This window comes from Labrus mixtus, chromosome 3, assembly GCF_963584025.1.
Source record: "Labrus mixtus chromosome 3, fLabMix1.1, whole genome shotgun sequence".
Taxonomy (NCBI): domain Eukaryota; kingdom Metazoa; phylum Chordata; class Actinopteri; order Labriformes; family Labridae; genus Labrus; species Labrus mixtus.
The window spans coordinates 16,070,731-16,088,537 of NC_083614.1; the positions used below are offsets into that span (position 1 = coordinate 16,070,731).

The 17,807-nt window shown below is 40.4% G+C and overlaps 1 protein-coding gene across 2 annotated transcripts in view; it reads right to left on the bottom strand.

The window, feature by feature from the left end:
- Nucleotides 1-5,543: 5,543 nt before the first annotated feature.
- zgc:92140 (uncharacterized protein LOC447854 homolog) overlaps nt 5,544-17,807 on the bottom strand; it is a 28,447-nt gene continuing 16,183 nt past the window's right edge. For both annotated transcript variants that reach the window (XM_061033296.1, XM_061033295.1), the window contains 4 exons: nt 10,667-10,752; nt 9,042-9,109; nt 8,453-8,513; nt 5,544-7,031 (listed from right to left, as the gene is read on the bottom strand). In XM_061033296.1, coding sequence (XP_060889279.1) covers nt 6,984-7,031; nt 8,453-8,513; nt 9,042-9,109; nt 10,667-10,752 — 263 coding nt within the window. In that variant the 3' untranslated portion in view covers nt 5,544-6,983. The remainder of the gene's footprint in view (nt 7,032-8,452; nt 8,514-9,041; nt 9,110-10,666; nt 10,753-17,807) is intronic.

Consider the following 17,807-nt stretch of genomic DNA (forward strand, 5'->3'; position numbering starts at 1 on the left):
AGCTGAACTTTGTTTATTTAAGTCAGGATCTGCCAGCTGGTAATGCTTACCTTCTTCTTTGAGGTACAGAGAAGACACTGCCATGTGCACAGTTATTTTGTGTTTAAAGTCACCACAGATGACAGACAGGCAGAGGACAAGTGAGAGTAATGATTACAATCTGTCCCAGTAATCCATTAGCTCCCTCTAGTGCTTTCCAACAGAAAGTTAAAACGACACAAGAAAGCCACCACATATTCACAACCCTCCGCACATGCTTACACACACTTGCCCAAAAAAATAACAGCTTGAACAATGGCAATACATCACAAAAAATCTCTGCTTGTGTTAAGGTTTCTGACATTAACATTTGCAAACTATAGCCTAGGTTACCATTATAAAGCTTTCAAATTAAGACGAAGGTCAATATCAACAAGCGTCAACAGCTGATGGCACAAAAACAGAATCTTTGAGGGCCACAGGCTGATCAAATTAGACACAGAATGTTTAGCTTTCAACCAAAATGAAAATAAATAAATGACTTTATGTCTCCTGTTAGTCACTCCACTCTGCAGTTAGTTCTCAGTTCTCAAAATAACCGCCTCACCCTGTTGGCCCAGCATCAGTCTTCAACACCGGGACGTCTATTATACATCTTCGTTATTCAAATGGCTCATGCACTCCCTCTTCTGTTATAGATATACATCTGCTTTGTAATTGTGGTTATGATCTGACATGCAGCCATTTGTCTCTCTGCAACTGAACTATGGAGCAGAACTGTTTCATTTTTAGATATGTTTGGGATAAATGTATGTTTTAAGACCTGCCAAAGCTTTCGCTCAGTGGAACTGTGGTTATAAAGAAAGCATAGCTTCAGGCTCTAAATAGCAGGGTAAATCTTTCATTCCTAAGTTCAAAATGACAAAATAATAAGGAAAACTCCAACAAAAGTATGTGAAACATTTTTGCAAAAGTGTAGTTGTTAAAAACTGTCAATAGTTAAAAGATTTATTCTCTTTTTTAGGATATCTAAGGTTTTACAGACACTGAGCCAGTGTCAAGGCTGTTTCTTTACATACACTAACATGCATAATGGAAACCTAATGAACAAAAACACTCTGAGTGTCAAAAGTCAGAAAATCTAGGTTGCAAATCTCTCAGTGTGGCTAAGTGGAAAGAAATAATCTCAGGTAAGGAAAGGCCTGGTCTTGTTGTAATTCACACAAACTGATTTATGCACGTGTGTCAGTGAGGTGTTGGTTGTTTGGTGGAGAAGGACCTCATGACCTCATGCCTCCTTCACTGCTGCCAGAGTGATGTATATCTCCAACTGACAGTGCTTGATCATACAGAGAGCTCTCTGAGGGACACATTACATGTGTGTGTCAGCGTCATGGGAAACAAAACCAGCAGATGGTGCTCTTGTTTTATCCTTGGAGATGTCTCTCTTTTCTTACACTCCCAAACCCATTCATCACAAACAATGTCCTGTCTTCTGGCGAGCAGTTTGAGGGAAAAAAACCCACTCACCCTTGTCAGATGATTGATTGTTGAGTCTGTCCAATGCATGTGACTAAATATCTCCTGCCTCAGTATCCTCAGGACCGTTTGTACTCCTCCTGCTGACTGCTAGAATGTGAGTTTGGCACAGTGCAGTATAATACAATATGACTGCAAAGCCATAAAGCAATCAGTATCTCCGGGAATCCATTTCAATCCTTCCTACTCTGCAGACCACTTCAGTGATGCAGGGAATCCACAAGCGAGCTTTTAATTTATCAGAGTTGTCTGTGATGTTTGCACCTGTAATTACATGGTTGCAAGATTGTACATATATGAAATAAGATGTGTTCACACTTGAAAATTAGCATCGTCTGATTTAAGTAGGTCACTTCTTGTAGATGTGCACTACGAATGCAAATGCATCCATACTACTTAAAGCGTTGGCCTCATGTGAGCTGCTTCTCTGCCAAGGTAATCCACAGTATGGATCTGCATGAAGAGGCTTTACATACAAATGGGTGCTGGAGAGAGAGAGAGAGAGAGAGAGAGAGAGAGAGAGAGAGAGAAGCTCTTAGGCTGATTCAAAACACTCAAGAATATCCTTGCTGTAGATGGATGGGGAAATTCTACTTCTCCACCCTGAGCTAGGGCAGAATGGTAAAGAGGCTGCTGCTGCCACATTTCTAAATAAATGTGTTAGGCGCTGCAAGAGGAAGTTTAGGCAGCTATGAGCTGCTGGAGAGAGTTAAGACACTGAACAGAGGCCTGCTGGGCATTCAGGCACAGATCCATCCCTTTGCCTCTCAGTTGACTCATTCTCTCTATGTGGGCAATGTTTGCATGTATGCGCACACAGGGAAAGACACAGATTTTCCCCCTCATTATGTAAACCTGGCAATATAAAAGAAGCAACATTTTGGATTAATGCAATTGCCAGCTAATTAAAAGTGAGTATTTAATTATCAGACGAGCACAATTCTGTTGATTCAGTGGTTTCACTAACCAGCCAGGAACATTTTACTGCTCCCACACGTACTGCACATTCACACACTAATGCAGAAGCAGAGGATGACTGTGTTTGCAATTATTATTTTAGATTGAAGAGAATCACTTCCGATTTAATCCTTCATGTCTGTAGGGACTGAGAGAATCCACAACAGAGCAGTGACTCATGTATTGCCTCATATTTGGTTTATTATCAATAATGGTGCTTGTTCTGACACATTCAGCTTAAATCCTTTGTTATCATTTATAGAAATCATTTTGGCATGCTGGAATTAAATTCCGATCTGTTATTTAAAGTAACAAAGTAAAAAACCTTTGTTTTAGCTACCTCACAATAATGGGTTAAGGTCAAGACAAGAAAAAGGACAGCACTCCAAATTTTGTATTTTAATTGCCACACGAACGCTTCGAGCCAAGGCTCTTCTTCAGCGTGTGAACAGGCTTTTTTTTTTTTTCAAACATCCACAGGTGTGATCAATTTATACCTTGTCCAAGATGAGCTCTCCTCCATCACAGTAGAGGGAGTCTCCATCCCACGACCCGCCCACAACACAAAACAACACCCAACCCACATGAGCTTCCTCAATAACGAGGTATGGGTAGGTAAGGTCAAGACAAGACATCTTTACATTCATGAAAAAAAACAGTAACCAACTGTTCATGTAGCTGTATCAGCACGGATAATAGAAAGAACTGCTACTTTGGGCTTCTGTACAAATCATATTAAATATATATTTTACATTAAACTTTGAACTTAATATATTATCTTTTATTATTTCACTTTGATTCATTTTATCTTGATACAATGACTTAAGAAATGTGTCAGATTTGTAGAAATGACAAAAAAAAAGTAAGAAATGTAAACTGAGTGTGACAACTCTGACTGCAGTCACAGCTTTCTTCAGTAGTAAAAAAAAACAGAGTCTCTCCAACCTGTTCTATTTAAATGTGCTGTAAGCTTCAGTGGACCACATAAATAAGAATTGTTGAATCCATATATTATGTTAATATAATCGCATAGAGTCCTGCTCAAAGGTAGCCTAGCTTAAAGTAGACGCATGTTAGCCTAGCTAATAGCTCCTGGGCTAAAGTACCTTGGAGCTAAGCTAAAGGGCATCATAGATAACAGTGAACAATAGGAACAATTCTAGAGTGTATTGTAGTATAGCAAACACAAAACCAAAGTGATTTCTAAACAATTTAAATACAATATATAGGCTATATATCTATAAATTGCATCAGTGACATCAGCAAAGTTTTAGTAGGAAAAACAAAACACTGATATAAATGGGACAAATTTAAGTTATTGATGTAAGTGTGGCTGGGATTTAGTTAAAGACTTAGACTTAGATCATGCTAGCAGCCAAGAACATGTTGTACCCTAATAAGGACTCTAACACTTTAGGTTCTATTTCACTCACAAACATAGAAAGCAGGGAGGAGGGGGATCTTTATTGGTACTTGCGTCAGGGTGGAAAGAACATTTTCTTGCCCATATTCCTGTCTGAGGTTAACGGGCAACATCCGTCTCCTCCTCGCTCCCTCCCTCCCACATTCTCACTTTCCCTCCTCCATCGCCTTAATTTTCTCGCTCATACCTCGCCCACCTCCCTCTCTTTCTGTCTGCCTTCAGCACACATTTATTTCTCTGTGTGGGAGAGCCTTGCTGCGAGCATTGGCCCACAGGGACCCTTTCATGCTGCTGCTGAGCACAGCGGCTGCAGATTGTAACCTGATGTGCCCCTGCTAGTGAGTCATGCAAGGTAAAAAAGCAGTTTAACAGTATAACAGCCAGGCTACTAAGTGTGGCTTTCATAATGTGGAAATCAACATTGACACAAAATGAGCGCATTTGTGGCATCCAGTCCCACAGGGTGCAGATAAGATTGAGCTTTGCAGCAGATATGGATTCAAATAGAAGAGCTTTTACATAGACTACAAACACACTCAGTCATTTGTGCAATAAAGTTGCTCAGTTATCAATTCCCTGATTGTCAAATTTGTCATAGCCATAAAAAAATATTGGCGTCTGTATTTATTATGAAAGATTACAACTATGCTGGCTCCATAGATGGAGTTTTCCAAATCAAATATTGAACTGAAGGGAAATTGATCTACTTTCAACTTTCGTTAATACCTTTTTCTTATGGGTATCAAATGTATTCCTATAAGGGGCCATAAAACAAAAAAGGATTTCCAACAATAACCCACACAATTTCTGAGCCATATATTTTGATCTGTAATTATTGATTATTACACATTAAAGCTGCAGGCCTGATAAACAAACCAAAACAATACGCTAATACTGGTATACAGAGCTGAGGAGACAAGCACATTTCAGGTTGATAACTGTCTGTGAGTTTTCCACTACAAGTTACCCCCTCTACATAAAATACATTCATTTGATCCATTACCAATATAAAAATATTGGTTGGTGAAAAGCTCTTTGCATTGCCTGTGATTTAAGGATGGCCTGACCTAGATGACATTCATTCCCCAGATAAAGTTTATATAAACATGTAAAAACTATTACCCTTAGGTTAAACAGAACTTTAGAAAGCTATATTTAAAAAAAAAATGTTTGTTAATTTCCCCATCTTTTTTCATTAGTTTATAATGAAATATATAATCCTAATCTAACAAATATAAAAAATCTAACTCACACAAAAAAAACGAATAGATCATTTAAAATAATGTATTCAGTTGTGGCTGGAATTAAACTTTTTTGACTTGTCAACTAGACTGCAGTACTCATATTGTGCCAGCAGGTGGCGAATTGAAGTCTCGGTGTGTTCTGAGTCACTCTTCTGCTTTGGCTGCACAGCCCTAGGCAGCATAACCACAGGAAAATAGAATGCCTTCACACTCCTTATTACACTGCCAGCATTACACCTCTCCATTACTCAGCTTATTTAATACACACACACATAGACAAACGCACATACACACACGTATACACACGCGAGCACACACACACACACACACACACACACACACACACACACACACACACACACACACACACAGTCACACAATACACAGTCAGACACACAAAATAGGAGCATCTTTGTTTTTATTTTTTAATAGAAAAAAGTATTCAAAATAATACAACAGGAAGTATCCAGTAAAGATGACAACAAAAAAATGTGACGAGGTCTGTGTCTAAATGGCATCCACACACCCTCCTCTTCAGTGCTCAGGAGTGTATGCGTGTGTGTGTGTGTGTGTCTCTGTGGGTTTATGTTGGAGAACACTGAACCAAAGCAGAAGTAGATCTGTACAGAACACTTCTGATAGATGCACATAACAGGCTGCTGGTGAAATGAAATGGATGATATAATGTGTGTGCTTGTTTGTTGTAAATGTACTTGCTCAGGTTGATGTTTGAATGAGTGTGTGTTGACGTATATACAATAAAAAAGACTCACGTATGTGTTTGTGTCGGAGTTTGTGAAGGAGGATGCATGGAGCTGAGACACAGATGCTCTGAACTTATGCAGCTTCAGTCTGCCTGCTGCAGTGATGGGGATGATAATAACATTATGATGATACATTAAGAAAGAAGCCAAGAAGAAAAAATAAACTGAAGAGAAAAGAACATCACAAAATAGGAGGCAAACAACTGAAAAAAGTGAATGCAGAACAGAGTTTTAAAAAAAAAAGTCCTTGACTTCAGAAGGCAGGAAGAGTTTTAAAGTTTCTAAATGGCCAGCTTGCTCTTTATTCTCTCTTATTAAAATATCACAGATGTCTTCTCCACACACTCATATTTCCTCCTCCATGGCTGTAGGAAGGCAGGCCAAAAAGTTCAGAATGGATCCTAGTGATGTAGGTAACTCCTCTGCCTCCTCTGAGGGGCTTCACCACATATCGCACAAAGACTTTTGTACTTCCCGGGCCTCCGTTTTTGGGCCTTCCTTTGTCCAATAGCTGGGATTATATTTTCAGGGTTGGACAGACAGAGGGATATGGAGGGACAGTAGGAGGGATGTTGTCCTGCTTGAGGATATAACTCTGTGACCGTGTCTAGTCCTTTTTTTCCATGTTCATGGCGATGTGTGCCCTTCCACCGTCACATCCTCCTCCATCTCTCCCTCATCTGTAAGAACCCATCATCGCACTTCCACCTCCATCTGTCTGCCAGGGGCCTGAAGGCCTGACACTCTTAAAAAGGGAGGGCAGGAGACTCTGAAGTGTCCTTTATCCCATTTTGTCTCTCTCTCTCTCTCTCTCTCTCACACTCCAACTCTCTATCTTTCTATTAAAATACTATCTTTACCATACGTTCAAAATCACACACATGCTCATACCAACACATAAAGTGTCTCATCACATCAGCGCCCCATTGGTAAAACACTGATTAAATTCTCTCTCTCACGCTCTCTTTCTCTCTCGCAGGCACACATAAGCACACATGTACTCATTCACAAACACTCACACACTCACACACACTGTGAGGCTCTCTGTAGGGGTAAATCTCGGGGGGGGCCTCTGTGCTATGTCCCATCTTCCTCCTCCTCCTCCTCCGAACAGTAGTCTCGCCCCTGCAGAGAAATAAAGAAAGGTGGATAATTGCCATGTTTTCTGTCATCTAACTTAATCCAGCTGAGTGTAGTCAGTAATAATCTTCTTGAATTGACTGATCTGTCTGCATGCTAAAGAAAACCATGCACCTGTTACTCCAGTCATGTCTACACAAACTCTAGTCTATTTGCAAGTTCTGGCATAGAAAAAAACAAACTCTGGATGAGGCAGCAAAGTGCTGACAGGTGGGCAGTTCTGTTGTTTTGTTTCTTCCATCAAGAGGAGACAACTTTATTGCTTTCCCTTCCTCTCCAGGGGCGGACTAACAGCATGTTTAACTCTACACTCTTCCTCTCTTAAACAAAGCATTCAAACAGTCTGCATTAGTAATACACTATTAAACAGTGTTTGAAGGTAGTTAAAAAGTAAAGATGCTGCTCCAAAAGTAGAAGACTGCCTTTGAGACATAAAGTTTGTGTTTATCTTGAGCTTCATTTCACCGTAATTGGAATCAAAAATGTATTCAACAATGACATTTTTTTATAGAGAGGATCTTTCCTTTTTAACTCTGCACCACATGTTTCTGACAGCTATATTTAGATGTCATTTTGCAAATAAGGGCTTAAGCCGCCATCAGGGAAATCATATATCTCCAGGTGTTTGAATAATTTTCTAATTAATTTAATTATTTTTTTTATTTTTATTTTTTTTACTTTTGTAGAACCCCATGTACCTGTACTGTCCTGTACCTGTGCAAATGGCAATACACATCTTATCTTATCTCTGTTTTTGACCTTTACTGACTCGAGAGAGTTTCCAGAGTTTTTTCAATGGCTGATTCCAGCACGTGGAGTTGATGGATAAAACTCAAACTAATTAGCTGAAAGAAGCTGAACACCTCGTAGATGTTATTGAACTGGGGAACGGTTTATATTTGTCTACAGTTTCATAACCAGGACTACTCAACATGTCAAAATAAAAATGAAAACATATGTAAGTATCTATTCCTTAAAATAATAAGCTAAAATGACTCTCTTTCTGCAACGCTTGTATTACTTAATTCAAGCTATGAAAAAGTGAATACTTCTCCCACCACCACAAATAAACACTTGATTGATTGCAGGGTTCAAAAACAAAGAAGAGCTGAATGTCATTTCACTGTTCAACGACATCTATAGTCAGAAACACGTGTGTAATTCAAGTGGCTTAGTAAGAAGAATGAGAGCTCATTACTGCAGTGTTGATCTCTTCCTCCCCCTCACACATGAGGAATGGACTGCTGAATATGTGAACTGATGGATGTTTCTATACTAGCCTGTCTCTTTAAATGTTAAGACGCAGCTGTTTCTTTAAACGCTCTGAGACCCCCTCGGCCAGTTCTAATAGGCGTGCTAACCAGATACATGCACATGTATATATATTTAAACACACCCAACCTCACCTTCTCAATCTTCTCATCCAGCATCCTGAAGAATTCCTGCTGGCTCTCTGATGTGTGGATACTGGGAGAGAGAGAGAGAGAGAGAGAGAGAGAGAGAGAGAGAGAGAGAGAGGAGGGGCAGAGGAAGTTTGTAGTTAGGAGATGAAGAAGAGAAGGAGGGCAACAAATACATCATGAGAATTTTCCATTACACCCCCAACACAGTACATCAGTGTGTTCACAAACACACACACACACACACACACACACACACACACAAACACACACACACACACACGCACGCACACGCACACACACACACGCACACGCACAACTCTCTGCAGTATAAGAAATCTGTCTTTGTTATGAGCCTGTGGGAGAACTTAAATTATTACTATATACAGTATTAACCCAGCCTTTCGTGCAATGGCTAATTACTTTGCAGCAAACAACATCCTAATATACACACACAAAAAGACAGGCAGAAAATAGCACTTTATTCATACATTTTAATATTAGCACACCACAGAAGTATACTAATGGACACAGAACACAGCTGTTTTTTAAAGAAAAGTTCAGACAAATTTACATTAGATTCTAGTCCACTTACTTAGACTTGATGTTGGCAGCATTGACCTCTTTCTGCTGTTTGCCTTTGTAATGCACATTACTCTTCTCCTGAAAAGACACAAAAACACCATTAGTTTTCATTATTAGCTGATAATTCAGGGAAAAAAACAACTTGTGTCATCCAACAGCCCCTCCACTGCAAGCAAACGTCACATCTGCGTTATCAAATGATGTCCTCGCCCAGCTGGTACTGATTGCACAACAGCTATAAGACATCAAGCACAGATATAGCTCATGTGGATCTGATAAAACTGTTGCGTCAGATCTGATGATGGTTTGCTACCAAACCTTCCATGTTGTTTAAAGCTTTGTGCACAGTGTCCTGCAGAAGCAGAGCAGGATGTTCTGGCACAACTTCACCAACTAACAAGGTGCATGAAGGATCAACTTAATTAACAAATTAGACTGACGCGTTTCGGCTTGTGGCCTTCTTCAGGGTCATACACAGTGTATTGCAACAGTAAAATATAAATATTATAAACAATATGCTGATGCACCAACCCCAAATATTGCAATGTGGACCTTCACCCCTCGTTCTGTGTATGTGTTAAGTGAGTGTGTGTGTTAGTGTGTGTGTGTGTGTGTGTGTGTGCGCTCGTTTCTGCTGGTGATTTTGAAATCTTTCAAAGGAAACAACAACAGTGATGATGACAAGTGTTAGGAAACAAATACAGGTCGGACCACATGTGGAAGCTGTGCTGACCTCCTTTCCGTCTGTGTAGAATGTGGTTGGGTCTTCCAGTATTTTATTGAACAACAACTATTTCAACAACTTGGGCAGCTGACATGTGTGTGTGTCTGCTGAATTCAAGAGATATAAAAAAAAACTCTATTCTACTCTACTCTCTAAGTACTATCTATTCTAATTTTCCTATGGTTAATCTTTGATTTGGCCTTGAATTTTAGAGGACAGGAGGTGCAGACCCTCATGGTTGTAGCTTGTAACTGTAATAAAGCCAGGTTTTAAAATGTGGTAGTGAAAATCAGTGATAGTGCAACACAGCTTTTCTTTATCATCAGGATTTAAAGTGACTTTGGTCATTGTTTTACCGCTTTCTCAGACGCCAGTCAGTCTGTTTCTGGACACAAACAGTGTTTAACAAAACTGCACTTTCAAGCCATTTTGTGTGTCAAAAAAGGAGGTTAATATGCAAAAGCTTTATAAATTGAAGGTAAAATGTGCAAGATGGATTGGATTACTAGTTTACTTATGCAAGTTTTAAATACCAAAAATGACTTCTCACTGAAGGTAAAGAGTCCATGGATTACAGGATGGAGTCAAACCAACCAAGAGATCGGCCCCCACATTCCACACACGCCTGCATGTTGTCCCTACCTGCGTGTGATGTGCCTTCTTTGTGTGTTTTCTCTTGTGTAGAACAGAGAATAAGTGTGTATGTGGGAGCTGTCGAGGCTGACGGAGCTGCCTGTGGACACAAACACGAGCATGTTTGCTTCAGCTGATAAACTGTCAGGAAAAGGTCTGAGGCTATGTTTGGATGACGGGTTGTCAGTGGAGCTGGAGTTAGTGTGTGTGTGTGTGTGTGTGTGTGTGTGTGTGTGTGTGTGTGTGTGTGTGTGTGTGTGTGTGTGTGTGTGTCTCACCAGGTTCTCCTGGTTGCGTGCATTCACCCGGTTTTCATCCCCTCTCATGTACTTCACCTCCTCCACTCCCTTCATCTTGTATTCATCTGAGAGAGAGAGAGAGAGAGAGAGAGAAGAGAGAGAGAGGTTCAGAAAAAAATGAAGAGATATGATTAAAGGAGGAAGAGAGACAGCAAAGAAATAAATGATGACATGTATTTATCAGGCTTCTTCCGCTAAACAAAAACAGATTCCTTCCTTTCGCTCTGTTCAATTTGATCTAAAAGGCTCATGATGACTGAACAAAGTCAAATCAGGTCTCCTTTATGGTGGCTGGGAAGTACAAAACAAAATTCCCAAGTGTGAAACACTTTTACAAAATGTGAGACAAATTTTTTATTTTTTTTTACAAATTTACAATTTATAAACAAAATTAAAAACCAAATCACCTTTACCATGGACAAAACAAATTTACATTTTTTTTAAATCAAATTTACAAGATGTGAAACACTTTTAGTGCTGAGATAAATTTACAAGTGGCTGAACATTTTTACCAGCCACCAAACAAATTTACAAACGACAGAATATTGGCGGAAAGGGAATGTACCAAATGCCGGAAGTGACCCGGAAGTGATTGAGTAAGGGGTCATTTGATTGTTTTGGTGGAAAGGTGGCGAACAGTGATATGGAGTGATACAGAGTTTGTGGTGACAGAAAGATGTTTTGCACGTTTTGTGGAACTCATTTAAGCCGGATTAGTCAGCTTTCCTTTACGTGTGGACGGTCTCTAGAACTTTTAAAGGACACCAATGAGACAGAAGGACCAGATATGCACTTCCTGGTCACGTCCAGCATTTGGTACATTCCCTTTCTGTCAAGATTCTGTCATTTGTAACGGTAAAAGTGTTCTGCCGCTTGTAAATTTGGCTCAGCGCTTGTAAAAGTATTCCACATCTTGTAAATTTGTTTTGCGCTTGGTAAAAGGGTTTGTTCATTTTGTTTTTCAAAATGTAAATTTGTCTCAAGCTTTGTTTCACACTTTGTCATTTTGTTTTGCCTTTATTCTCACTGCATTTTGTCACAGACATGATGACTATACTATTGAATTAAAACATAATATACCCAAGGTAACCTGATGACTAGAACCTGAAAATACAGAAAGGGTACATGACAGCTGAGGTATACAAAGGACACAAGTCATCTCCTTTCCTTTTTAGCTACAGCTTTTTATCTGAGCGAGGAAAAAGTATGAACAGAGAGACAGTTAGAGGGAATACAAATGTATTTGAAAAAATGGGACAGATAAGAAGAAGGGATTAAAGATCAGTTAGAAAGCTGCTAGACTACATAGAAAGCTTAGACAGAGTTTTCAAGACAAACTCAGTGGCATGAAAAGGTAACACGTCTGCAAATCTGCACGGCACAACCCCCAAAACTATGCATCATCACTTTTGTGTAAATTAGGGCCTGATGTGATGAATTCTGCATCTTTCACATAGTTCTGGTTATTTGCATTACACTGTGCAATTCAGTGTTTTGAACCCATATAGCTCAAATAGATGCAACAACCAGTTACATATAGCAAGAGGTTCAACTGCTGGTGCTGGGCGATCCTGAGGAAGCTACAGGCGAAACGTGTTGTTTGTTCAAAATAACATATAGTAAAGTTCTTTTCAGTGTTCCACGGATTTATTTTGCGTTCAACTAATCAGTTTGTCAACAGAACAGGATATCTTTGGACAAAATTGATCAGGGCAAACATGTCTTGAGTGAGAATGCACAGATGCATCAAAAGCACTTTTATTGTTATTTAAAGTTTAATTGATTAAGACTTAAAGTTAGGTCACAAATTATACTCTTTTTCAACAAGTTTAAATACGTCTGAGAGGTCCCCAACACATGTATGTTAAGTCTCTTGTTAAAAATTCACTCCTGTATTTTATCATGCCTACAAACCCCTCTAATTCAGCCTGGCTGTTTCTGTATCTATATAGCTTTAAATGTGAGTGATCTGTGTCTGACCACGCCCCTCTCTGGAGGGCTTGGCTACTTATTAACTGCAACTTGGTGTTTGACCTCTTTTCATCTCTTTACTACTTTCCCCTGCTGTCTAACATCGCCCTGCTGTCTTCTTCTTTTATCCTGCTGTCAACTTCTTCTTTTGCCAGTAAACTTCCATTCATGTCATAAATGCCCCTGTGTGGAGTGACACAGTAAGTCAAATTGGCAGGGAACAACGTTTATCATGCCATATTTTTTCTGAAAAATGTCTATATTTAGCCCCAGTGATTCAATAATTGTATCACACAAGTCAGGGAGACAATATACACTGACATGTATAATAATAATAATGTTTTCCCCAGCTCTATTGTATAATACAAAACATCCACACTAAAGTTTAGACAGAAAAATGAAGTGGCAGAACTATAATTCAGGGAGTGATAATTGGCATATCCCTATTGATCCTGACACAACTGCATTACTACACGTAACAGAACTAGAAGAGCGATAACAGGAAGAACAACTCCCACAGGTGCTTATGTCACACAATAATCAGCAAAACCACCTTAAATCTGACAGCAATGTAATGGATATGAAAGTCTAAAAACTCTGCATACAGCACCTTTACGTAAGAACAAACCCCAGCTAACCTTGAACAATAACAGCACAGTGGCTTTCTGCTGACTACCTGGATGCTGGACATTTACCCGATAAAGAAGCTGAGACACTGATACACACTGCCACCTCTCTGCCTTATCTGCTGCACTCTTGTATTTTGCCCTCACTCTATCAGCAGTCTGTTTGTTTATCAATGAGTCTGTCTGTGCCACTTTGTACCCAGCTGAAGCCGCACCCCCTCCTCCTTCTACTCTGTTTGTCACAATCCACCTGGATCATGTGTGTGTGTGTGTGTGGGTGTGTGTGTGTGTTTGCCTTCCCACGTGTGAAGTCACCTGTGCGTCTAACTCTTGCATGTGCAAAAACCTCACTGTAAAGCCAAACATGGGCTGCACAGGTCTGCGCATGTGAAATCATTTGAAAGAGAGAGTGAAAGAGAAGGGATAAAAGTTGGCTCATTTAAGGGAAAGAGAAGAAACAAATGCTGGCAACTTTCTGCCGTTCTGTTTGTGTCAGGAATGTAAACGTGTCAGAGCAAAACAGCTCCTGTCCGAACACGCCGACACACACAAACGGTTTTATTACACTACGCAGGCCCTCCAAAGTGAGTCCTCTTCTGTAAACATGCAGCACATTCAGTTACTGCAGAAGGAAACAGAATTAAGAGCCCATTTATAATAGGGGCAATCCACATAAATTTAAAGCTATACAACCTGAACATTAAAGTGGATGCATATGATTAGGGAGGTGTACAATTAGCTACTGCGGTGGGCCACATTAATAAATCTAAAAGGCTGTTTAAGAGGACTTTTCAAAACAAAGTGTTATCTTATGATTTGGGTGAGCTTCTCCCTGATTCCCTATAAAAAGCTGAATGTTTAAGGATCGTCACTGCGCTTAATGTGACGGGCGTGCATAGATCAAAGTGACCCAGCTTACGCCAATCAACACTCATCACATCACAGGCTTTTTCTTAAGTTTCAACAGGAGCAAAAAGTGGTCATGCTGTGTGAGTAGTGTGTGCGTGCGTGTGTGTGTGTTTGCACTGGAGGCACTGTCACAAGGAACGACAAGGGTGTTTCGTCACACCATCACGCCAGACAAGGGTTTTTGGGAGTCAAGTACTATTTTAAGAAGCTGTGATTTTGTGATGTGGACATGTTTTTTTTTTTTTTTTTATCTCTGATTAAAGACCAAAGCTACATACTGACCTGAAGGTATTAACAGTCAGTGCATTATGCACAGGGGTGTGTGTGTGTGTGTGTGTGTGTGTGTGTGTGTGTGTGTGTGTGTACAAGTATGTTTCTATATTAGATAACGCTGGGTCTATGAATCAGCAAATTTTCAATAGCCATCTTTGGGTGTGTGTGATAGTGTCGATGTATTTCTATCTTTGTGCGATTGTATTTGTGTGTGTGTGTGTGTGTGTGTGTGTGTGTGTGTGTGCGTGTGTGTGCGTGTGCTGTAGCCAGCCTGCCTGGCCTGTGGCTATGTCATTCTGTCCTTCCTGCCGAGTGTCCTCCCTCTCAGCCACTCTGGCTCCAGGCCATCATCCCCCGCCTGTTTGTGACATTTACACCTGAACACAAGTCTCATCTCTGACTAAATTAAACACGCAATCACATCCGTCGAGGGGGAATCAGTTCAGAAGCAAATATCTAAAAAAATGTGCATATAAACCTGACACCATTACTTTGAGAAGTGCTCACTGCAACATACAATTAGAAGACTCGTAGAGGTTCACATCCCTTGTGAATAGCCTGATATATCAGGCTGATATTAAGGCCCCCAACTGTTCTAAGATACAATAGGACACAATATGATACTATACGTTGTCCTCTAGGTGTAATTTCTTTTGTACTGAATTGCTGGACACATTTAGCTGCCTCCATGGTACAGTAGCATCAATAAATAAGATCATTAAGGTCTAAATGCTCTGCGCAAGGGAAAGGGGGCAAATAATTCCTCAGAAATGGAATTAGTTACATCTTGAGTTTCAATCAAACTTAAAAAGACTTGGGCCGGCTGGATCTGTAACCTAAAAATGTCAATGAAAGCAGCCCATTTTAAAGATGATGATGACTGGTATCTGAGCCAATGGGATGACGTTTTGTTGGATATAGAGGATGTTAGCATGCATCTGGTATAGTAGCTTTGATTGTAATTGTAAAAGTATTTAACAAGTCACAGATATCAGATGGAGATGCAGAAGTCTCTTACTGCTCAGGGAACATGAAACGCCAACCGAGCTGACAACAAATACAATCAAGGATGGTCAAGAGCTTAACATGATTATTATGAATGGGTAAACGATTCCTATACTTGAAAAGCTGTGGTTAAAAAAGAAACAGGCTCCAGTTTTTTACATGAAGGAGAGGTCTGTGTGTAAACTTATTAAGTGCATACCGTAGTGTACATACGTACTTGAACACTTATGTCACTCTGTTGACATTCAGGGAGGGTTTTTTGAACTAATATGAACGATAGTTCATAATGGGTTAACAATAGATTTATAATTAACGATAGATTTATAATTAATTGTTTAGCTGTGAACCATTGTTTTTTACTTCGTTCTTTCTTTTCATGTCTGACTGAGAGAGAATCCTCTGAACTATTATGCGTTAGAAGTTCATTCAAGGATGTATAACTGCTCTCTTTCATTTGTGTGTGATAATATTTCCAAGGACTCTGCAGACTGATAAAGAAATCTCAGTTCATTCAAGTGCCAGCTGTTCTGTCTGGCACTAATAAATCATTGTTGAGCCATCCTGTTTTCATTCTCTGGGAGTATAAAACAAGCCATAGATCCTTTAGCAGATGCCTTTGCTTTAATAATCAATGAAAAATACCTGCTTTGTTTTAACACTATATTCAAAATGAGGCGGGCAGTAGCAGTGGATTCTGTAAACAGAACAGACCTTAAAATCACCCAGCTGCTCAGCACAAATCCTTGAACAAATAGTGAAATCTGTACGCCACCATGTTGTGTGTAAATGTTATTATGCAATCAGATAAACATACAGAACCACACACACTCCCTATGCCCCCTCCAATCTGCTCTGACTGTGTTGATTGTAGACATCAATAGCATGAAGTTGTGGAAAGTGTTGCTATTTTCCTTCTGCATCCTTCAATGTTTGTGTAATGGAGCTCAGACTCTTCCGGTAATTGTGCAAAGGGACTGGTAGGGGGGGGGGGGGGGGTGTTATTGGTGAACAAGGTCTGACAGAGCAGGCCGTAAGAAAAACTGGGACACACACGTACACACACAAGGGCAGACAATCATGTTTGAGGTGGATCAGTGTGAGAAGAGGGCGAGAAGTGTCTTAATACATAGACTGATCTACAACATGCAAACATTTATAAACACAAATACACACACACAGTCTGCTGTGGGTTTAGATGTTTGTGAAGGCAAGCCAACTAATCTTTTCCTCCCTCCATCATGAGAAGTACACCGAATGCAGTGAGGCAGTTTGACCCAGGTTGGAAAGGGTGACGAGTTTAGCAGGACAGAATGACTACACAGTTTGTGACACTGATTGAAATAATGAAAACAAAAAGAGGAAATAGAAAGTGAAGAAGATAGAAAGATAAGAGGGGGATAAAGATGAGATGAAGAAAACGGGGCATCGAGAAAGGATGTTATTATCTCTAATCCACACTATCCAGGTCACTTTGGTCTTCCACCTCCTCACACACACACACACACACACACACACACACACACACACACACACACACACACACACACACACACACACACACACACACACACACACACACACACACACACACACACACACACACACACACACACACACACACACACACACACACACACACACACACACACACACACACACACACACACACACACACACACACACACACACACACACACACACACACACACACACACACACACACACACACACACACACACACACACACACACACACACACACACACACACACACACACACACACACACACACCAGCCTGAACCAGCCTTCACTAAGCTGAATTCCCCTTTAACCAACATCGAGAGCATGGGATAGGATGGGAGGAAGAGGGAGGAAAATAGAGAGAGGGGCGGTGAAAGGACAAAAGGTTGTGACCTAATGTTGTGCCAGAGAAGAGAGAAAAAAGAACTGGGGAGTTGAAACACTAAGAGATGGAGGCAGGAAGAGAGGGAGGAGGAAAGAGGAGGAAGGGAGGGGGGTACGGGAACCCAAAATAGAGAGAGAGAGGAAGAGGAAGAGGAGAACAAGCCTTGAGTTGTGGCGAGAGAGAGAGAAAAAGAGACGAGCAGCAGTGTCAAAACACGTCATTTCTTATCCTCTCTAGGAAAATGCTCCACTCCTCCTATCTCTCCTCTCGTCTGCTGTATCATTCTGTGGCTCTCGAAAAAGACGAGGAAATAGTAGAGCAGACAGAGATATCCCAAGGAGGGGTGAGGTTGGGTGAGGTTGGATGAGGAGGGCATGCAGTAGAGTGAATCGAGAAAGGAATCAGAGAGAGGTCCAGAAAGAGGGTGAAG